The 24,436-nt window shown below is 42.1% G+C and overlaps 1 protein-coding gene across 1 annotated transcript; it reads right to left on the bottom strand.

The window, feature by feature from the left end:
• Nucleotides 1-9,286: 9,286 nt before the first annotated feature.
• Nucleotides 9,287-20,195, bottom strand: LOC311601979 (melanoma antigen preferentially expressed in tumors-like; the record flags this gene model as incomplete). The annotated part of the gene is made up of 5 exons (XM_084789719.1): nucleotides 9,287-10,214; nucleotides 10,962-11,546; nucleotides 12,597-12,896; nucleotides 14,118-14,180; nucleotides 19,966-20,195. The coding sequence occupies 5 exons, from the start codon at nucleotides 20,193-20,195 to the stop codon at nucleotides 9,701-9,703; spliced, it is 1,692 nt and encodes a 563-aa protein (XP_084645845.1). The 3' UTR covers nucleotides 9,287-9,700.
• Between the last annotated feature and the right edge of the window lie 4,241 nt (nucleotides 20,196-24,436).

Here is a 24,436-nt window from a genome sequence, read left to right as displayed (position 1 = left end):
TAACAGGCAGCCCTGTCTAGCCTCAGTAAAAGATGTGCCCAGTAGTACTTGATATGCCAAGGGGTTGATATATCCATAGGAGGCCTGCCCTTCTGTGGGAAGGAAGGGAGGCAGCTCAGGCACAGGGGGAGGGAAGGGGAGGTGAGAGGGAAGGACTGGAAGGAGACAAGGGAAGGGAAGTTCAGGTAAGGATGTAAAGGAAATAAATAAATGAATGAATCAGGGGGAAAAAGACAGCTTTGACTTTGCCTCCATCCCTAGCACTTCCAAATGTTGCAAAATCTTTTCGTCTGTTTGTCCACAAAACAACAAATCATTAAAAGCCAGGTGGGGATGGCACATGCCTTTAATCCTAGCACTCCTGGGAGGCAGAGACAGGTGGATCTTTGTGAGGTCCAGGCCAGCCTGGTCTACAAAGCAAGTGCAGAAAAGCCAGAGCTACACAGAGAATCCCTGTCTCAAAAAAAAAAAAACAAAAAAAAAAAACAAACAAACAAAAAAAAAACAAAACCAAAACAAAAACAAAAACAAAATCCAAAAGAACCCAACAACAACAAAGCAAAAACAAACACAAAAAAGCAAAAGGACAGAAGAAAAAAATATTGCGAAAGGGGTTTAAAATAAATTGTAGTGCCATGGAGCATGGAAACACTCTGTGGCATACTGGTCCAAATGGTTGGTCCCTCTTGCCACAGGATAGCCCCACCTGTCTAAGGGCTGTGGCAGCTACTGCCAGTTTAATGAAAAAAAGGAGCCAGGTTGACTCTGGATCAGAAGCTTAAACTCAAAGCACACCCACGATGTGCCTGAGGCCCTCCTCCAAGGCACACCAGAATGCTGGCTGTCTAATAAGTGTGTGGCCCAGAATCAAGCCCTACTCCTGACCCGCCCTGCAGGCCAGGTTGAGAAACCCACTGCCTTCAATCATGCTGCAGGCGGCCCAATAATGACCTGCGGGTGCCCATCCATGACTGTGACAAGATGAAAGATGAAACCAGGTACGTGGGAGCTGCAGTAGATGCTTTAAAAATTACCTGCTGAGTAATGAAATAGCTGATTAATTTAATATTCAATTATTATTTTAGTAAGATCCGTGATTACCCCTTCATCAGCCTAATAACCAAATAAGCACAAAGAAAGCACACAGAAAGACTTGAATCTATTTAATTAGCCTATACCACAATGCTGCCCAAAAATTAATCCATCCAAAACCTCCATGCTAGCATAGTTTCTTCCCATTCAGATTTCCCCCCTCATACTTGCCTTTGAATCATCTTCAGGACCTGGTTCATTTCTCCTGGAGCTTCTCGGTCTTCTCCTCACGTCTTCCTTTTTTTCCCCCCCAATAATAAACTACCATACAACAATAATTCTGGAACATTTATGAAAGCTGTGAGGCAAGATCTACATTTGTAATGTCCAGTACATATGCATTTGGCAACTTAGGGGAAGTATTATCTACCCTATCTATGAGAGTCCAAACTCTTGTACTTAAAACAATCTCTATCATATCTCATCGCTATCACCAAATAACCATCTGTCTAGACCTAAAAATGGTTTATTTATTCTCTTTACATCCTGGTCCTAGCCCCATCTCTTCTCACCTCCCAGTACCACCCTCCCTCCCTCTCCCCATCCCTCTCACTATTCCTCAGAAAAGGGGAGCCCCACTTCTAATCCACCCCAGTGCATCAATTCCCTTCAGGACTGAGCGCCTTCTCTTCCCCTGTGGCCTAGCAAGGCAGTGACATCAGGGGGAAGTGATCAAAGAGCTAGCAACAGAATCCCTGTTAGACTCAGGCCCTATTCCCTTCACTACAGGACCCACATGAAGCCTGAGCAGCCCATCAGCTCCCTCTGTGTAGGGAGCCTAGGTGTAGTCCAGGCATGGTCCTTGGTTGGTGCTTCAGTCTCAGCAAGCCATTCTGGGCCCTGGTTAGTTGGCTCTGTTGGTCCTCTGATGGAGCTCCTGTCTCTTCCAGGGCCTTTTCTTCCTCCCCTCAGCTCCCCATTTTTTCATAACACTCCATTCGCAATACCAATGTTTGGCTGCAAGTCTCTACATCTATTACAGAGCACTGTTGTATGAAGCATCTCAACGGACACTTTTGCTACGCTCCTGTCTGCAAACATAACAGAGTACCATTAATAGTGTCAGGGGCTGGCTCTCTCCCAAAGGGCGGGTCTTTGCTTAGGCCAGGCATTGGTTAGACTATCTCTGCTCTAACTTTGCTATCTTTATCCCTGCACAGCTTGTAGTCAGGGTGAGGTTGTAGGTCCTGTGGGTGAGTTAATGTTCCCCTCCCTCTACTAGGAGATTTGTCTAGTTCTAGGGTCTCCTCTTCAGTCTCTATGGCCCCTGATACCAGGAGTCTCTCCTAGAGTCCGTCTCATATCCTGCTAGGAGCCTACCCTGACTTAGGTGTGAAGCCTGCCACAGAGAAGCTCCTGCCCACCGTTTCTTTTACTTTTCTCCTTCTGCAAGCCTTCCAGCCTCCTCCTTCCCCCTGCTCCCTCCAGGTCTAATCTCCACCATTATGTCTATTTGCACTCCCTAACCTATGCTGTTCCTTCTCTTCAACAACTACCTCTGTCTGTTCTGTGTCCTCCTCTGGGTGAAGTTTAAGCATCCTCCCCTGGATCCTCCTTGTTACTCATCTTCTTTGGGTCTGTGCATTGTAGTATGATTATCCTGACTATATGGCTCAAATCCACTTATAAGTGAGTACATAGCACGTGTGTCTTTCTGGCTCCAGCTTACCTCACTCAGGATGATCTTTTGCAGTCCTTACTTTCACGGAAAAGATTGGGGCCCAAGTCACCTACCTCAGAGCAGAGAACAGGACTGATCAATCTCACTCAGGCTTTCAGAGAGGGAAAAGGAAACTCCAGCACCTTATACGAAGACAGTCGCTATGCTTTTTAGTACTGTGTCCACTGCTGGCAGGGCTCTGGTAACTGACCTTCACCAGGCTACTCCTCTGCAGTACATAAAACTTTCTGATTGGCTCAGAGGAAGGTATGTTATACCTAGGCTAGACAGCATAGTGTGGGATGTCTCAGCGAGATGCCAGGTTTGCACTTAAGTAAATCCAAAACACTGACACTTTATGCAGAAAAGAGTTTGAATGACAGGCCTGCCAAGGGAGGATAAAAGTACTTCCAAGTGCTTACAGATGTCTTTCCAGATGGGTGAAAGCATTCTCCTTCTAGGACTGAAACAGCTTAAAAGCTTCTCAAGGAACTGGTCCCCTGATTTGGGCTCCTCCTAGCAATGGAGTCTTACACAGGCCTGGCTTACATATTGAAATTATCTCAACAGTTAATGTTTAGATATAGATTAAAGAGTTCACTGTGCACATATAGCACAGACCTCAGAGTTCTGGTCAGCTGGAAAGAATGAACAGGATCTTGAAAAACAAAAATACAAAAACAAACAAACATAAAACCCAAACCAAACCTTGAACTAAACTCTCCTTACAGTCCTGAGAAGGATGGATAGACTTCCTTCCTTTGCTTTGGGCTCGCTGTACCCTATAGAGGGAGGAATCCCTCCTTATGATATTATGTTTCAAAGACATCCCCCACTGCCCCCATGTCACAGACCCAGAAGGTGGAACTCTCTAAGCACTCCTTTCCCAAGTCACTACATGCTTTTTCGTTCTCCACACAGGCTACTAATTGGACTACCAGAGAGACCCCGCCAGCCTCTGACTCCACCACTACCTTCCCCTGGTTTGAATTCAGTGATTCTATCTAGGTCAAGCAGGTCCCCAAAGAGGCTCTGGCACCAAACTGGAAAATACTCTACATAGTCATTCTCTCCACTGCTATGACTGTGAAGGTAGCTGGCATAGCATGGATCCAGCTTACCCAGGTTATGAAAATGGAAGCCACAGCGATCATGGCAAACAGACTATCTCTAGACTATGAACCCAATTAAGTTTCAGCAGGCCCTGAGGCCATCCTTTCCTCCCCCTCTACCTCTGCCTAAGTCTTAAGCTTTATATAAACACAGGGTTATGGTCCATCCCTCCAGGCCTGGACCTGAGAACTGTGGAATATAGATTAAAAGGAAGGTATTAGGTAGTGTGACTACATACCAGCACTCCATATTCTTCTTGACCTTTGCACACTGATGTTTGCTTTAAAAGGTTGTGTTGGAAAAAGGGAAATAATAGGAGTTTATCTTTTAAGATACAAATACAGAGTTAACAATTCTATGCATGCGCTGCAGCTGGGTCCCCAAGTTGACTGGAACAACTGAAAACACATAGAGGCATATTTAGAAAGAAAGCCCTCTCCAAAAGAAAGGTACAATAGGAAAATAAAATCCAATGGCCATGATATTAAAAATCTCTAAATTTCACAAGAAAGATTATGGCCTTTGGAAAACTTGGGGATTCAGACTCTATCCCACAGGAAAGGATCCTGGGTACAGAGTTAATCATTGTCAGGGAGAAATCGGCCAGGATTGCTGGCTAGGCTTAGACCCCTGGCCCCTGTACTGCATAGGGAGAGGAGCTGCTATCCAGGCTGTCAGCCAATAGACTGAGAAACTCACTGTGACTGGGAACAGCCCAAACTAACATTAGGGGACTTACAAGTGGCTGGCACTCATCAAATGTCCAGAAATTTTAACCAAGACATTTCTGCTTAGTCTGATGCCTGCTATTCTGCCTTGTGGGTTGCCTCATCTGGGCAACAGCAGCATTGCTGGGCTCCTGAGTCTACTTGGTGGCATGTACTAAGGGTTTGACTAAATCCGCCTCTTCTGATGTCTTCCAAACTAAGTAGACAGGTAGACTACGATGCAGATATAATCAGATTCCATTTCAGAACTAAAATAACAGTTAGATTTCCTCACAGAAATAGCCCTACAAAATTGGAGAGGCTTAGAATTACTTCTCATGTAATAAGAGATTAGGTATGGCTAGGAGGGGAGAAACCCCTTTTTTTTCAAGATAATTAGTGAAAACCTTCCCAGTTGGGGAAAACTTCAAAAAGACAAAGAGACAAAGACATAAATCAGGTAATTGCACAAGCCACTGTTTCCTTGGTGCCCCGTGGCTAGCAGCTCTTCTATCAGCACTGACTGGACCTTGCATTCTCTATCTGAATGGAGAAGTGGCTGGACCCTGCATTTTAAACTATGTGGCCAATTATGTGTCAGCTCAGTCAAATTAACTGTCCTGAGGACCAACCACACCTCTTTAGAGCAGGATGAGTCCACGACTTGACTCATTCACTAAGACCAGTGTGGAATGTAACAGGGCCCAAGACCTCAGCAGGCTTCCAGACCTTATCACAAGTGACTCCATGATGGAAGTGTCCCTCAGCCTGTAAAACTCAGCACACAGACAGCACCACCTGCCAAAACTAAAACAAAGCCCCAATCCGTCGACATGTACTAACCTTGCCGTTTGGCTTTTGCAGTTCCACTTCTGGAACTGAAGTATGCTCTTCACTGAAGTATGTCCACCCAGGACAAGGATTTTATGCTTACAAGCTGACCTGAGAAAGGAGAGGGGCTACACTGGGATCCTGAGCATTCAGTTTAAGTGCAGACTAGCCAATAAAGACTTTCTTTTAAAAAATACAACCTTCTTATTGATTCTTTGTTAGTTTCACATCATGGACATCATTCCTGCTCATCTGCCCATCTATCTCCCTATCCTCCCATACCTGTTCTTCACCTTTACATCACCCTCCCAAATAACACACACACACACACACACACACACACACACACACACCACAGAAGAAATGTTATCATGGAAGCTGTAGTACGTCACAGAGTGTCCCACAGGACACCCCTGTCCACACATCTTCACTCGGAAATGTCCATTGCAATGAGTCATTGGCACCTGTGACACCGTCAATATTGGATCTTCATCTGCCTCCTCCTGGTTATCCTGTTTTTGCTTTGTCACCGAGATGCTGCAGCTTTGGGTCAGCAGGACTGGCCTTTTTCATGCATCCCAACCATTTGCAGATGGTACAGATTTGGGGGTGGGCTAACTCAGAGCCCTGGATCTGGGCTGGGTGGTAGCTCAGCTGGTCAGCAGGCTGGCTCTCCCTTATCTGCACCACCAGGGTGAGCTCCCCAGCACTGCTCTGGCTAGGCCACCCAGTGTTGCCCTCAGCAGGAGGCAGGGGCAGTTCTCCTGCTCTCATGCTTGTTCACAGGCACCCAAGCTTTCATAGCCAGCTCCACTGTGCTGCCCAGTGAAAGTCCAGGGCCCATGCTGCCAAGTGCTAGAGCCTAGGAGGCTGGGCAGCTCTGCTCATCTCACATCCTCAGGGCTGGCTCACCAGGGCCTTCTGGAGCCATCAGGGCCAGAGCCACTCTGTTTCCCAGGAGAGCTGCAGGGCCTGCTTTCCCAAGTGCTACAGCTAGTGAGGAGGGTAGATCTAGCTCTTGTGTTCTCATGGCTTCAAGGCCAGCTTCTCCCAACTACCACAGGTAGCAAGGGGGGAAGGCATCACCACTGCGGCCATGTTGCATTACCTCAGATAAGTGGTAGGGCCAGCTCTCCCATGCTCCCGCACTCAGGGCCCACTCACCCACAGCCCAGCCATCATGGCAAGCTCCACTGTGCTACCTGAGCTGGGTGCAGGGTCCCCTCTCCCAACTGCAGCTGTCAGTGAGAAGTGGGGCCAGATTCCAGAGCACCGCAGTCAGTGAGGAATGGGGCCAGATCTGTACAGCAATACCAACCCCTACTGGTATATTAGCCATAGACTTAGACTTGACCCTCAGAGAGGGCCTCAGTCTACACTTCATTATGGCCCCAGGTGGTGGGGACAGCTGCTAACAACAGGCTACTTCTCTCCACCCTTGTGCCTCCTGTTCCATCTCTCTTCACACTGCTTAAGCTGCTCCACTTCTCCCTCCCACCCATCTGTCAACCACATACACTGTGGTGGCTCTTGTTGTAGGCTGGCCATGTGGCTGTCAGGCCCCTGAGTGACATCCTCACCAGCCTGTGCCATGCACCAGTGAGCAGGCCTTTTGGTGGCATGTTCTCTGTCCTCCTCCTCCTGTAAAGAGGTACCTTGGCAGTGTGAAAATGCCTGTAATAGCAGAACTTGAAGGTGGATATGTGGACCAAGGGGCCTTGTGGTCCAACCAGCCTAAGCATTGGGTACATTTCAGATTCAGTAAGCAACCCTGCCTCAAGCAATAGGGTGGAGACTGACTGAGGAAGAGACCTTAATGTGATCTCTGCTCCACACCCACATGTTTGTAACATATGCATGTACACAATAAACAACAATACCCTGCACAGTCAAACCTCCTATGGGAAAATGCTCCAGAATCAACATCAACCTGTGCTTCTTTGACACATGACTACAGAAGACCTTGGGTGTAGATTAGCACTTAGTTCTTTGGGAGGGATATTCTTTAAAATTAGCTTTGATTATCTCTGAGCATGGGTTATTTTTTGAGTCAGATGAAAGCAAACATTTGAGAGTAAGCTACATATATATGCCAAGAAAACATATAGTTACATTGGAAAGAGTAAACTCAAAAGAAAAACTTAAATGAGACTCATGAACTTAAATTTTGATGTTTTGTTTAATATAAAGTGTCAAAATAGTCTGATGTTAACAAGGAAGCAATATAAACCGTTTGCTAGTTACATTGACATTTTAGTAAGTTTTTACATTCTGTGAAATAACATGGCACAATATAAGCAACATGAAAACTGGGAATGCCACTAATTCTCTGTACTTGCTCCCAAGTCTTTGAGATGCTATGTTCAGAAATGCATCAGAATTGTGCATCTTGTTTTTACTTGTACTTCTTCTTCACTTTGATCATCTTTTATCTCAAGGATGTAATGAATGGATACTTTACTTTTCTAGGTAAACGTTCAGGTTTTATATCTCCAAAATGTAGTTCAATTTTCATCTTGACATATGACAACTATGAACAAAATTCTGTAGCTTTTAACTGCATTTTTACTTTGTAGATCTTAAATTCAGTAAGTTACAATTTCAAAATTGAAGCAATATAGACATACTGTTGTTTCTAATTTTCTCTTGCTAGATCTTTAAAATGCAGTTAGCTTTATTTCAGAAGAAAAGAACTACATAAATTATTTTTTCTTTTCCTTCACACTTACTAAAATGCAGTCGTGTTGACATTTCAGAATGTGACAGGAACAAACTAAATTGTATACATGTTTTGCGGTGACTTTTCAATGCAGTTTCATTGAATGTTTCATTTTCAATGAATTCACAGGGTAAACACATTACTAATTAATTGCTTTTATATGGTTGTTTTAAACTAGATCTTGAACAAACAATATGCTTTTCTACTTATATTTTAATCACAGTTGTGTCATCAATTATCAAGTATTTCAAGCACAAATTTGCTTCACAATATTATAGCAATTGTTACTATAAAGTAAATTGCAGAACACTCAATCAGAATCATGTCCGGCAAGAAAGAACCAGTGGTAAAGAAAAAAATCTAAAGGAAGAAAAGTCAGTGTTGTGGGTGGCTCCTAAATGTCCTCCCAAGCTCAAATGATGAAATCTTGGACTCAAGCTGATGACTCCATGGCAGGTGGGTGATAGTTTTGGGCAGGTTAGTTCAAGAATGGCTCCAAGCAGGCTAGCTCGGGGACACAGATTGGTGTAGTGCAGCTCCTGAGGGGGACTCAGGGTCCCCCTCTCTCTGATTCCTGGACTCATGAGTTGAAAGGGGCTGCATCTGCCACAAGCTCTTTACCATGGTCTGCTTTGCCAAAGATCCAAAGCAGCGCAATCAAGCAACCTTGGTGAACCATCTAAAACACGGAAACAACGTTTTCTTCCTTGCCAGTCTGTCATGCCTGGTATCTTGTACAGTGACAGGGGGCAGACATGAAACAGATGTGAGAGAAAGCTTCCAAGATGGTAACACTGAATGCATGAATTCTGCTGAGAAAAGATCCAGTATCATAGGGTCCCCTAGGCACTGAACAGCAGAGGGAAGAAGATCAAGAAAGATACAACTTACACTCCAAGAGTGAAAGATAACTTTCTATTGTGCAGAAATGGCAGGTGAGGCACGGAAATGTTCAGCCTCTCTCTGAGTGCCTTGAGTCAGGAGCCTGCCTTGCTTGTCTTTACTGTCAGGCTGCCAAACGGATCCTTGGCAAATGAGTATGAAATAAAAATGAAGACACGCAATGGATAGTGCCTGCACATTTCTTCCCCTCAATGTTAAATTCGGATAGTTTTCTATAAACAGCTAAAGAGAGTCTTAAGTAGACAAGTTTAATACAACTTTAGGGATAAACATGTTTGGCTTCAATCACCATCTGACCTCCTAAGCCAGAAGTAGGACAGGTTAGATTGTCCCGACTGGTGTTAAGTATCCTCACATAAAGCTCATTGAAGATGGAGCTGTGACATTTCATCATGTAGTCTTTCCAAATTCTCTACGTCAAATGTTAGTAGGTAAGATGAAATACTATGAAGAACAATAGTCAAGAGACACACGGGTCCTCTCAAAGTCCTCCATTTTCTTCTATGTTATTCACTATTGAAATCCGTTACACACCTATACTTTTTAACTGTATTTTCCTTGAACAAAAGGACCATTTGTATTAACTCTATGGGATCAACAAAAACAACAACAACCAAAAAGCTATTCAGCACTTAGGGGAACATATCAACTTGAAACTGTGTTGGACTATGCAATTTAACCAGTGTAAGTGATCCAACACATGTCACCCCTTTCTGCCTCCTGCAGCATGATCTTCAACTGCGCATTCACATCAGCAAGTTTCTGTCGATCCAAACTGCTCCGAAAGTGCCATCTCCCATAGCAATGCACAGGGATAGGATAAATCACGTATTTCAGCTGCGTCATGGGCGTTAAGTACTCAAGAATTCTCATGAGCATAGGCATAGTAATGGGATTAGAAGAAAAGCTGAACAAACAGAGTTGGGAACAGCGGCTCAGGGCTGGGGCCAGCATAGAGAGTGTAGCATCTGTTAAAAGGCAATGGTTAATTGCCAGATGCTGCAAAGAACCAGAGAGATTCTCCAGGAGGCAATAAAAGGGTTCACAGTCTTCCCAATACATTGAATTGTTGCTGATATCCAATAACTTTAAATGATTGACTTGAGGACACTGAGACAGAAAGTTGAAGTCATTGTAAGTAAGTCCACAAAATGGCAGGTGTAAAAAATCCAAATCCGCTGGTACTACTCTGCCAAGAGAAAACACACAAGTACTTCTCAAAAGTGAGGACTAGATGATTGGAATTATACTCAGGAATCTAGAGTAAACTATTTTGCACATATTTTGCATTAGCAGGTAATGCTACGGGCTTTCCCATACTCAGTAGACTTGTGCATCTGTGAAAGATACTTTATCACTTTAACAAATGCTATTTTAACCTTATAATGTGTACAAGATATTGCTATACAGGTCTGTGAAAAGCTCAGTGAAAATATTATGTACTTATTAACCAGAATATAATTAAAGATGGGACTAGTTCAGCTTCATAGAAGAGATAGAGGCAGAGGGTGCAATCAAAAGGAAGCTCCCTGAGGCCTTCCCACTAATGACAGCCTCCACATTCCTGGCCTGAACCTTGGAGATAGCACATTAAGGAAATGGCCTGGCCCATAGTGGATGGGTATACGTGGCTATAAGTATGTGCGCCTGTGCCACAACATAAACTTTCTCTCAATTCCTCCTCTTCATCTCCTAATGGCTAGAGAAGTACTGCACTGCTCTGTTCACCTTCACTGAGCACACTGCCTGCATGCGCTTAGATGACCAGTTTTCTGCAACTCTGTTTTTCTCTTCAATTAGAAAAAGGTGCTCTTTCTTGGCTGTTTTTCAATCCACAGAATTCCCCCTTCTGCCATGGAAGGTGAAAGATGAATTCTTTTTCTCATCGTAAAAACAGGCTATTAACATACACCCAGTACCTATCCCAAGCTCTTACCTCAGGACATGTTCAAGATGATCAGTGAGGCAGAATGAGGACAAGTTGAGCTCCTTGAGGTGGTCCATACAATTCAGTTGAGAAAGGAAATTTTTGAAGGCTCTTCCATTGAAAGATCTACAGGTGATTTTAGACAGGCTAAGTCTATCTAAGTTTATAGCCTGCTTCAGAAGGGAGACGACTTTAGTGAGAGAAGCCTCAACAACTTCCAGGTAAGTAACACATTTCAGATCAAGGTGGCTTAAGGCACTTTTGCACTCACTCAAATTCTTAATGCCCAAATCACGGCAGCACAGGTGCAAAGATCCCAAGCTCTGCTCAACTTTACTCAGAAGCAAAGCAAAAAATTCATTTTCCCTAAAGGCCCTATCAAGGGAAAGGCTCACTAGTAATTCCATAGTCGTCTTGGGGGACTGACCCTCAGATTCTGAGCTTAGACTACTACATTGCCTTTCGACTTTCATGAGAGAGCGCTCAGAGTTAGTGCAAGAACGCAAACAGGGTGTGCATGTAGTAGTGATCACAGGGCATTTGGTCTTGCAGCCAGGATGCTGAGTTAAATCTAGTATCCTCAGTTTAGGGCTCCTGTAGGTTAAAAAAAAATCATAGAACTTTTGAGAGGTAGCAAATATTAATATAACCAAGTGGGATCAATAATAACTTGTAATGACAAAGTTATCTCTTTTTTTTTTCATTCCCTATACCAGTTACCAGCAAGACTTTCCTGTGCAAATACTATATTCTTTACTATCCTTCACTATTTTCTATATCAATTAATTCTCACAAGTCTTGTTGCTCCTGCCTCCATATTATGTATATCTATCGATAGCAGCCTCATGTACCTCTTATTACCAAAGTAAAAACCTCTGTAAGACTTCAGAGATTTTAAGATAACCTCACCTGACAGAACAAACACCTTACGTCCATTTTTCAACATCTACCATAACAAACTGTGGAAGATAGACTACTATAGCTAGCTGGTGTTCTCTTGCCATAGGGTCCAGTATAAAGTTAGCGATCTTAGCGTGTATATGGTAAACACATTCTTTCGTAAGAGCTGAATTCTTGGTTGTAATGTCTGAAGACCATCAGCCATGGCTTTCAATTTACTTTGTTTCTTGTGTGCCTAGTGCACTAATGCAGTGTGAGAAAAAAGATCAGACTTCACCACTGCTGTCGGTGCATCTTATGCCCATCCACTGAGGCAGCATTGAACAACAGAACAAAGTTATCTTGGGATCTCCTCAAGTTCATGGATTACTGTGCACTCCAAAAATCACTTTATTCTTGATTTATATTCCTTATACTGACTTACTGCCAACAAGTCTTTCCCATGAAAAGTAAACAGCACTCATGAATGTTTCCTTTAATTCTCCACCAATCCTCAGCAGTCTTAACACTCACGTCTTTCTTCAATGTAAATAGTAATACCACAATACAAATCCATCAATATTGTCCTCGATCCTTTACATTCCGTATCCAACATTGTGAGACACTTGTTTCAAAGTCACCTCAAGGTTTAGACTAACAGTCTCATCTTCTCTTTCACTACTAGCCTACACTACCTCTGAGAGAATAGCAGACAATGGCATAACCTCCTGTATCTTACTACTCCTCCGTTATACAGAGTCTTACCTAAAAGCTGGGTTCTCAGCAGGAAAAAGCTGAAGACTCTCAACCATGACCTTCCAGAGTTTGCGCTGGGCTTCCTGCATGCTTAATGGCCCAACATGGAGGCAGAAAAACGGCCAACTCTTCACCATTGCTGAAAGTATCTTCTCATGTCTACCCTTGAAGGCAGCAGTGAACAATGGAACAAAAAGCTCCCTTGGGATCTCCTGGAGAGCTTGAATTGCTAAAGGCTCATGGTGCAAAAGACATTGCACAGCAATATCCAACAGTGTGGGTGGTTCCTTGAAGTCCATCTTAATGAATCTGCATCAGAGTGAGAATCATTTAGAAAATTTGACAACATCCACAGTATCTTCTTTGCAAACAGTATTAACAACATGCTAACTTTTGGTAGTAAAACAGCCACTTCTAGAGACCTCTACTTGTATGCGATAGACATATGCCTGTGAGTATATTGTGGCCTATTTGTATATGAATATACATATAACAACTCCTTTACAAGTAAACACACACACACACACACACACACATACACACACACATACACAAACCTGTGAAAGTGATAAAATGCCAATAGAAATGAACACTGTTGGTAGAACACAATTTTGATCATTTATAGAAATTATATTTCATCCCAATAGTATACAAGCCATGAAAAAGGAAAGGGTCAGTATATACAAAATGGATAGCACCATCATTATCTTTAGAAAATACTAAGACATCAAATTAACTGTGATTAAAGAGAAAAAAAATGTCATTCTAGTCCATGATTTGTGATACTGGCATCCCCGTCGTGGAATATAGAAATACACCAAAATTGCAAGAGATATGAATAAAACAATATTGTTAGGGGCTTTTACTGACCTGAGCCTATACCCATAAAGACGTCACAATATAATCCTAAAATAAAAATAATGCATCCTAAAGGTAAAGGGAGAAATACAGTTCAATGAAACAACCCTCCCAAAGACATCTAATTAAAATCCATACGGTCTCTCCCATATGTGGTAACAGTCTTCCTGAAAATAGAACTTCTAAGCGTCTAGTGAGGGTGCCACATACAGTGTCAAGGTGGGAAAAGAATTACAGGACATGTTAGTGTAGGGTAGAGGAAGGTATGGAAATACACAGTGACTTCCATTAAGATAAGTAACTAATGTATGTTAAAAATGAAGGGACCCATGTGAAAGGGAGAAGAAAAATCCCTTGGCTGTCAATGGATGGGAGGGTTGGAAAGTGTGGAGAAGATTGAGTTGAAGGTGGGAATATGTTTGAACTACACTGTGTGCTATTTTCAATGAATCGATAAATTGTTTCTAAAAATCAACAAATGAAACTTCCATATCGAAAACACAGTTTCTGAAAAAGTGTAAAGTCAAATAGGCCATGAGGATCATTCAAAGGAATACAGTATTTACGGGGATAAAGCAAAGGGGGAGGAAATTAAGAGTCTGATAAAGCAAAAGAAACACAGAATGGGAATATTCTTAACTATTACCTTTAATACCAAATTAAAAAACTTACCGTGAAAAATTCTGTTCAGAGATCCATAGAGATTTGGACATGTACCCTCCTGCAAATAAACACCTGTAACAAACACAAATGCAACAACTGAAAAGCAAAATTATAGAAACAAGCAAAACAGTAGTAGGTTAGAAAAAGATAAGCCTTAAATGTTTCAGTGGCCTGATCTCTTTGTGGGTGGGATAACAAGGCACTGAGATCAAACCCCTAACACAAATCTCAGGGTGATTTCCTTGTCAAATCTAAAAACAAACACGAAATACTTATCCCCATGCATGGGCAGATGCAACCTCATAATTAACAAATGGGGAAGTCTCTGGAAAGAGGAAGAACTGCACACTTACAGGTAAAAAAAAGCTTTGAATACATAGTGGGGCTTAGTGGGAAACACAGAGGCGGGAGCATGTGTGTGTGTGTGTGTGTGTGTGTGTGCGCGCACACACACACACACACACACACACGCACACACAGAGACAGAGAGACAGAGACAGACAGAGAGAGAGACAGAGAGAATCTGTAAGACTACTGACCTTTGACTCATCAGGGATCAGCACCAATCTATAAGCTGATACAGATGAGAAAACCCAAACTCTCAGTTCTCACACTCCAAAAGTGGGTCTAGAAACAAGCACCTCCAAGATGTAGACATTAAATATAAATTGTATATCCCAATGTGTTTCCTCTTTTTTTTCCTTGCTGGGCTTTGGTATCATTTATACCTTACAGCACTTTAAACCTTCTAGCATTTATTCCTTTGGTTACATTTACCTAGTTTGTTCACATATTTGTTCTAACTAATGTGCTTCTATCCCTGTCCTTTCCCCTCCACGTCCTAACATGCTTCGACTTTTCCCTTCTCCACTTTCCTTTCTTTTATTAGGCATTGCCTGTCCCTGGGTTCCTCCCACCCACCCAATTCATTTGCTCAGTTTACTGTTTCCACTTTGGTCCACATTCAGTTTTAACTCTATGGTTCACTGCACAGTATATTCCTGATTCCTGATCTTTTCCCATTTGCGCTGTGGTAGTTGGATGTAAGCAACTTTGTGTTTCTTTACAGACATGGTCTATGATGGTGATCCAGTGCTTACTTTTGGTCCTCTCTAAACAGTACTGAAGATTTACCCCACTGGAGGAGGCTGCTCACTAACATCTCCAAATAAACCGTGAAGAGATACCAAGAGCAGGTGATGGAGACATCACAGCACAGATGCATAGGTCATATGAAAAGCATGGGAAAAGGTCATAACCTCTCAAATGTGTAAACTAAAAGACAATGAAGTGGTTGGAGGGCTCCACTGAGAATTCAGATGCCACACAAAATAGGACTCTCTGGGTGTTCAGAGAAGATTCAAAGTAGCAGGTGAAGGAATTCAACTAAGGACCTGGAGATGCAAACCAGAAACATGCATGAGTAGGTCAGCAGGACATTGTGAGTTTGAAAAGAGGAAAAATAGAAACATTAGAACTAAACATCAAACAAACAAAAAGGAGAGTGGAAAGGTACACATGCAGACTGTATCAGTTAACCTAAAGAATATTAGGGCTGGAAGAATGATTCTAGGACACTCCCCACTTAAACATCAGGATCATAAAAGAAATAAACAACCAAGGCGAAACTCTGTGAAGACCTAACTCAGGTCCTGTAGCATGCTTAACATTCTCGGCAAAGCATCATCTAGGTGGATTCTTATCAGGGACACCGGGTGGTTTCAGCGACACAAATCACTAAAGGTAATAGAGCTCAGAACATAGGATTAGAGCAGAGAGCATGGGATGATCTGAAAAACAGGCAGGAAAGAGTGCTGGCTTAAAAAGGACACATCCTAAAAGCAGAAGGACACACAAAAAAGGCCTTGGGAAAAGCTACAGGTCTGCGCAGGAAAAAAGCTCTGGAGGTTCTGAGAGAACACTGCTCGAAATGAAATGCTTCTACATGGCCAACCTGTAGCTGACATTAGTCCAAACTGTGAAAACCAGAGACAGCTTCATCTAAAGTCAAGGAATAAGACAATGGGGCCTGTTCTCCAAAACCCTTTTCCATATGCCGCTTACAGATTTTGCCTACAACAATGATACAAAACGAGGAAGTAAATGGGTTACAAACAAGAAAGGATGGGGTTAAATAATCTCTCTGGGCAAGAGAAAAGCTAAAGGGGTTAAAAGAGTACAAACACTCAGACACAAGCATTAAGATGTACCTAACACTTTCACTAATGAAGCACGATTCACAGCAACATAAAAAACTGTGCAGTTCACACACAACAAAAACACATGATACTATGAAATGAATCAGAAACAGAACTACAGATAAAGTTGTTTCCAATTTTAAAACACCTAGGAGTAAACCCGAGGGAGTGAAATACGTGAGCAAATGAAACTTTGAAACACTGAAGAAATGGAAAGAGACACTAGAAGAGAGAAAGGCTTCCCATTCACACAGATGAGGCAAGTGACCATGTTACTGAAAGTTACACTCAGGTACAATGAAATGCCTTGCAAAACACCAATTATATTTAGCACGAACTAAAAGCATGGTCCAAAATACACAGACAAGAACAAAAGACCACAGTTAGCCAAAGCAAAAGCTGCAGCAGAGCAAAGCTGGAGGAAGCACACACAATACCTGTTCTCAGATGACACCCTGGAGCCACAGAAACAAAAATGAATGCTACTACAGGAAAAAGAGACACACGGAGACCCCCAGATTGGAATAGATGGCTCAGACATATAGTCAGGGACACTCATACTTTTGTAAATCATCTTTTTCTTTTTTGGGACAGGGTTTCTCTGTGTAACACTGCCCTCCCCGTCTGACCTGGATGCCCTTTGTAGAGCAGGCTGGCCTCGAACTCTCAGCGATCTGCCTGCCTCTGCTTCCCAGAGTGCTGAGATTTCTGGCCCCTGTCCCTCACTCTTCACCAAATCTAAATCAACATAGATCAAAGTTCCTAATGTGTGATGGTACATACTGAAACCTCTCTCACAAAAACAGGCTGAAAATGCTTTAAGATCTAGGGACCCTGGAAACAGCTCAGGAAACAATAAGAACTGAGTGAAAGGATTGTATGAAGTAAACAAGCTTCTGCCAAACAAAGAAAATAAGTAAGAGTGAAGAGACAAACATCAGCATGGCCACAATGCTTTCCCACTATCTGACATGATTAATATCTACAATCTTTAAACAAGTCTACATTTAATCACCAAATAAAGGAACCACCAAATCAACACATGCCAAATGCACTGAACAGTTCTCAAAGGAATACACATGGCCAATAAATGGATTTTACGGTGTTAAACCTCATAGTCATTACATAAATGTTCATCAAAAGCATTCTGAAAGTATACGGTTCCCAGACAGAAAGGGAGAAATCAAGAAAACACGTAACAGCCAGGCACAGTTAGACATTACGCCCATTCAAACCTGAGGCCATTTGTTCTTTTCCTAGGAAGGATTGGTGAAGATAATATTTACTGAGCGCTTAGAGACAGATATTTCACTCTAGCCCTTAAATACATCTCTCAATTAATTTGGAGGTATAATTGAATCATGTCTCTGCCATTATAGCAGCAATTTGAAAGATTCCTAATGGATATGAAATTTCCAAAGATCAGGCAACTAGAGAATGGTAGCATGCAAGGCTGAGCCCCCCTAGACAGTTACCTTGCATGTGGCCTAGTCTGAGAGGTGAGGCCAGCATGCAGGCAGCTGTTCACCCAACATCCTCTGCTCTGCTGTGCTTTGTTTTGATGTTCTATTTCTTCTTTCTGGAGCTTAGTAAAAATGTTTTACTACAGCTGTTTAATTAAACAGTAGAGTGACAGGCCGGAGAGATGGCTCACTGCCCTTCGAGAGGACCCAAGTTTGATGCCAAGCACCCGTATCAAGTAGGTCACAACTCCTGCTAACTCTAGCTCTAGGAGATCTGACATCCTTTTCTGCCCTCGAGGGCACTGCATTCATGTGTATACACAAACACACGCAATTTTAAAATCATATATACTTTTTAAAAAGAAGACAACAGAGTTGGGCACAGTGGCACAGGCCTGTATTCCCAGCACTCTGGTAACCCTCTGTGAGTTCAAGGCCAGCCTGGCCTACAAAGAGATTCCAGGACAGCCAAGGCTACACAGAGAGACCCTGTCTCGGGGGGGAAAAATGAAATTAAGAAAGATAAAAGAAAGAAAGCAAATAGCTGGGTTTGGGATGCCTTTATTCCCAGCACCCCTGAGGCAAAGTCAGGCAGATCTCTGTGAAATCAATGCCAGCGAGGTCTACAAAGCCAAGTCCAGGACTTCTAGGACTAAAAGAGAAAACCTGTCTGGATAAACAAAACAAAACAAAACAAAACACCAAATTTTTTTTAAAATAAGGAAGAAAACAAATAACAACAAATGCTGAGGAGGATATAGGGAAAAGGAACAGTTACACTTTGATGTTGGCAATTTGAGGAAGACAAATGTAACATAGGTTCTCCCATATGCAGTATTTAGACTTAAAGATGTATTTAAACACATATATGTAATACATATGTAGACGTACACTCAATTGTTCCCTACTTATATTGACCTAATAATGTTCTTTTCTCCCTCTATCCATTTTCCTTTTCCTATAATCCTTCTACTTCAAACAATCAGTCCTTATATTATTTTTATTAAATATATACATACATATTATATGCTGTGCATATTGGCAAATGTGTTTAATCCAAAAACACCGCAGGCAGTGGCAGGAGGATCGCTGTGAGTTTTTGGCCAGCCGGCTTTACAAAGTGAGTCCAGGACAGCCAAGGCTATACAGAGAAACTCAAAAAGGCAATATATGTATATGTATATATAGATATATATGTATTATATATTGTGTGCAATAAAAATATATGTGCTTGTAAATGTCACAGCAAAACACATTTTTGTGCATATAATGGAATATTCTTAAGTGAGATAAACGTAAATTGACAGAAATTGAAAAAAATTTAACGTGTACCTGACCAGGAATCTTCAGATATGTTCAGCTTGTAAACTTCAGTGATGATAGTGGAATTGTCCTTGTAGATGTGACTATGGAGAAACGATGACTAAACTCACTGAAGTATCCTAAATGGAATCCTGGACCACAATGACAACATTACGTGAATAAACCATAAAATACAAATGAAATAGGTGGTTTACTTATTAGGACTTCAGCAATATTCATCTCCCTGTTTCTGGTAACCCTTTTAGAGTTGTAAGTTATGTATACTAGGGTAATATGGGGGCAGGAAAACTGTGTTATGCACCTAAGTTTAGTTTATAATCTAAAGAGGTTCTGAGATACACATCTGTAATGACATCACTAGAGACAGAAGCCGGGGGATCGTAAAGACCCGTGAGAAGTTGCATGGCCACCTTGACTGGAAAACTTCCAAAGCATCTGAGAGCCTATTACACTAAACAAAATCACGTTCCTCTATGGCAAGTATGAAACAAGGTCCATGAGCATGTACGTGCTCTTCAGGAGTGAAAACCAAACTAATTAAATCCTGTAGAAAGCGAAATACAAATCTACACAGTTCGGTCCTTACTGTTTTAAAGAGCTGGCCCATAAGAGACGTTCCGACAGGTTGACGCAGAACTCCAAATCCGCGCAGCACAGCTGTAGAAATACCAAGTCCTTCTCAGGAATCTAACTCTCCTGAGCTACCGCTACCTCGGGATTAAGGCCGGGCTCCAGACACAGCACCACCTCAAAAGAAACGCACCAAAGGCAAGCCGATTCAGAACCACTGGGGAATCCTCCGTCCCGGTCACAGATTAATCCCTCTCCCCTTGTCATTTAGCCCCAAACAGGTTTAACTTACTCGTAGTTTACCTAAGTAAGACGGTTCGTGTGTTCAGCAGCGGCAGCCACTCATTTTCTGAGAGGCTTTCCCGATGGCGGCAGCAGCAGCAGCGGCACGAGAAGGAAGGAAGCCGCCCTCGAAACAGTCCCGCCTTCTCCCGTTTAAACCAGTGACTGGAGAAATCTGATTGGCTCCTCGGCGTCACCTGACTCGTCACCAGATACTTCCGCCATCCGAGAGTGCCAATCATGCGCTGCATTGCTAGTCGGCTTGGAGTATGCGCAGGTCCAATTCCCTAAATACTCTTAGCCTAAGAAAAAAGAAAGTTACCTATAAAAATTAAACCCATCTCTGAGTGAGACATAACCACCACCTGGCCTCAGATTTTACTAGGCCAGGTCTCAAGCTCGGACACAGAGCCATCGCAATTCGTGGAACCAATACAGGAAGTGTTTCATTCAAACTCGAGGATCTCCTGGAACTCGCTCTGTAGATCGGGCTGGTCTCAGTTCGAACTCACAGAGATCAATGCCTGCCTCTGCTTCTGGCCACACAGAGGTTTTTTGTCTCAAACAACAACAACAGCAACAACAACAACAACAGCAGCAAAAAATAATAAATATAGAGCCTGGTACGTTGGCGTACGCCTTTCATCCCAGCATTCGGGAAGCAGAGCCAAGCAGTTCTCTGTGGGTTCAAGGCCAGCCTGGTCTACAAAGAGAGTTCAGGACAGCCAAGTCTACAGACAGGATTTCTGTCTTGAAAAACAACAACAACAAAAACAAAAACAACAACAACAACAATAATAATTGTAATAATAATTAGAAGAAGAAATATACATAAACAAACCAACAAAATTTGAGGGTCACTTATTGGAAAACATGGGTCTACCTTACCACTCTGCTTTCTCTTGAAAAAGATACTTGCAGAGGTGCCAGCAGTCACAAAATGTAGGGTGATGGAGAGGATATTTTTGTTTAAGACAAAACTGAGTATCAAAGAGACACAATTCTTTTTTTTTTTTTTGAAAGCCACTACCAACAACAACAAATTGCAGAAATAACCAATGATTTTTCAAAGGTGTTCTGAATACTCTGCAGAGAAACCACCATAATATTTTGTTGATATTTCAATGAGAAAAGGATACCTGCTCATCTTAGAATATTAACTGTCAATAAAGATAGTAGCCCCTAATTATTTAATATCTGTTTTCTATCCTACAATACTGATCTTATTCCTCCTTACTTTTCTTTTCCACATTCTCATGCAATTGTATACAATACCGTTACTCATGGCCTATTCTATCCTTTCCTGCCTTCCATATCCTTTATTGCCTATGTCCCATGAAAGAAAGGAAAAGGGTGCTGAGAGCATTATTATAGACTATGGAGGTTCAGCCCAAGAGGTTTCAGTGGGCAGTCAAATTAGCAACTGAGTAAAAGGCCATTCCTGTGAAATTTTGGCTGAGCACATGTGTTGCATTGTTGCTTATCTGTTTCCTTTCCTTGCCCCCTTTCTTGGAATCGGCCTGAGGCTGAATTGGGGAGTTTCCAAACTAATTGTATTGGCCAAGGAGATTTGAAGATAGCCTCATATTGACTGGTTATTAGTCATCAATCTTATGCGGATTTGCAATGTTTGAGACTCAAAGATGTTGCTGATTCCAGAGCAGTGAGATTTCTGCCAGGGGAAGCTACCTACAAGAAGGAGATTCATCCCAAGAGAGAACAAAGTGTGTAGCAGGTAGAAAAGCTGACAGGATGGAACCCTCTGAGCACTTTAATCTCAAGCACGGAGCTACAGGCTCTGGAGCTTTTCTTCCTCGATTTTGGTCTGGCTTTGGTTCAGTATGTCCTCAGAGTGGCCCTAGTCCTCCCTTTTGGAATGACAATATATATGCTGTGTCCTTGTATGTTGGATTTATGTAATTTGGTTTTTTGATTTTTTAATTTTTGAAGTTTCCTGTGAATATATTGCTGGAAATATTTTCTGTGCTTCCTTTTTTCTCCTTTCTTTTTAACTATTATTCAGAGGTAGGGTCTTTTCATTGCATCCCAGATTTCCTCATTGTTTTGTTCCTGTTTTTGTTACTGTTTCCTTTTTTGGAAACATTTCTCTTTGATTTCATAATCCTTTTCTTTCTACCCTGCTATTGTCACCTTTACACTTCATTTGGTTTGATGATTAGACTTTCTGGTTTCCTTTTTCTTTTTCCTTTTATGCTTCTTTTTAGTTTACTTCAGGGTGGTTATTCTTCTATGTTTGTATCTCTCTATGAAAGTTTTCATGCCTTTAATTTTTCATTATCTTATTTAAGTGTTTGTGTTTTCATGGTCTGCATTCAGTAATTTTTCTGTTTCTTCTTTTAGCTCCTTGCATTTGTTAGCAAGTGCTAATTTGAAATTCTTATAAATCAGCTATGTTGTTTTCATCTGATCAAATTAAAGTGGCTATTGCTAATTTCTTGAAAACAGGAATTGTCTTGTCTGCTCTTGCAGTTTGTGTTTTGCAATGGGATCTAGACATCTAGAGTTAGGATGTTTGTGGCGTTTCTTGGTCTGTACGGCTAGTCTCACCTTCCTTGAGTATATTAGGATGTTTGTTGTAACTCCACTTCTCAGATTCAAACTCTGTGTTCAGTCTCCAAGAAATCCCAGACTGGCATAGTGGGTGGGGTGGTAGATAGTGAACATGGGACAAATTTCCATATCTTTCAACTTTCAAGAGGTAGACTCCATTGTTTTAAAGTGTGTGCAAAATGTTTCATGCAATTTCAAGTTATTATCTAATTAAGAATCCGTAGCTCAGCGGGAGCCACAGTGAGTGGATTAGGGCCTAGCTCATAACAGAACCCTCTAGAATCTTCTTATTACGACTGAGATTTCTGTATCCACTGACTCTGCAGTGAAGTATTTGAGGTTAAATTTACCACATTATACTGACAAGGAATAGAATGGGAAATATCCCAGTGACCATCACTTCTGATGTCCTGATATATCTATGTGTGGCTTTCTGCTGGTTTTTCTATCCTCACGAATCCCAAAAGTCCGTTATGAATTCAGACTTCAATCCATACCTAAGACCCCAAGGAACTTTAGATCAGGAATATCAATGTCTGATTCTCATTATTTGCAGGCTGATTCTACTGTGAATTGCCATAAAATAAAATTCTTTTTTTTTACATTATTAATTTATTCTTGTTACATCTCAATGATTATCCCATCCCTTGTATCCTCCCATTCTTCCCTCCCTCCCATTTCCCCCTTATTCCCCTCCCCTATGACTGTTCCTAAGGGGGATTTCCTCCCCCTGTATATGTTCATAGGGTATCAAGTCTCTTCTTAGTAACCTGCTGTCCTTCCTCTGAGTGCCACCAGGTCTCCCCCTCCAGGGGACATGGTCAAAGGTGAGGCACTAGAGTATGTGAGAAAGTAATATCCCACTCTCCACTCTACTGTGGAGAGTGTTCTGTCCATTGTCTAGATCTGGGTAGGGGTTTAAGGTTTACCGCCTGTATTGTCCTTGGCTGGTGCCTTAGTTTGAGCCGGACCCCTGTGCCCAAATATGCCTATCATAATGTTCTACTTGTAGGCTTCTAGGACCCTCTGGATCCTTCTACTTTACCATTCTCCCATGCTTCTCTCATCTAGAGTCCCACTAGAATGTCCTCCCCTCTGTCTCAGTTTCCTGGTAAGTGAAGGCTTTCGTGGGACATGCCCCTTGGGCTAATGTGCAGATATAAGTGAGTATATACCATTTGAGTCTTTCTGCTTCTTGCTTAAGTCACTCATTATGATCATTTCTAGCTCAATCCATTTGTCCACAAATTTCGGGAATTCCTTGTTTTTAATAGCCGAGTAGTATTCCATAGTGTATATGTACCACAGTTTCTTTATCCATTCTTCTACTGATGGACACTTAGGCTGTTTCCATGTTCTGGCTATTATGAATAAGGCTGCTATGAACATGGTTGAGCAAATTTTCTTGTTGTGTGCTGGAGCATCTTCTGGGTATATTCCAAGGAGTGGAATAGCTGGGTCTTGAGGAAGCCCTATTCTCATTTTTCTGAGATAGCACCAGATAGATTTCCAAAGTGGTTGTACTAGTTTGCATTCCCACCAGCAATGAAGGAGTGTTCCTCTCTCCCTACATCCTCGCCAGCATGTGGTGTCGCTTGAATTTTTGATCTTAGCCATTCTGATGGGTGTAAGATGGAATCTCAGAGTTGTTTTGATTTGCATTTCCCTGATGATTAAGGAGGTTGAGCATTTCTTTAAGTGTTTCTCAGCCATTTGATATTCCTCTGTTGAGAATTCTCTGTTTAGTTCCAAGCTCCATTTCTCAATTGGGTTATTTGGTTTGGTGGTGTTTAATTTCTTGAGTTCTTTATATATTTTGGATATTAGACCTTTGTCAGATGTAGGGTTGGTGAAGATCTTTTCCCAGTCTGTAGGCTGTCGCTTTGTTCTCTTGACAGTGTCTCCTGCCTTACAGAAGCTT

Source organism: Acomys minous, assembly GCF_964271855.1.
Source record: "Acomys minous genome assembly, chromosome: 7".
Lineage (NCBI taxonomy): Eukaryota > Metazoa > Chordata > Mammalia > Rodentia > Muridae > Acomys > Acomys minous.
Note: the sequence above shows the minus strand (reverse complement) of the source record. Positions and strands in the feature narration are given on the sequence as shown.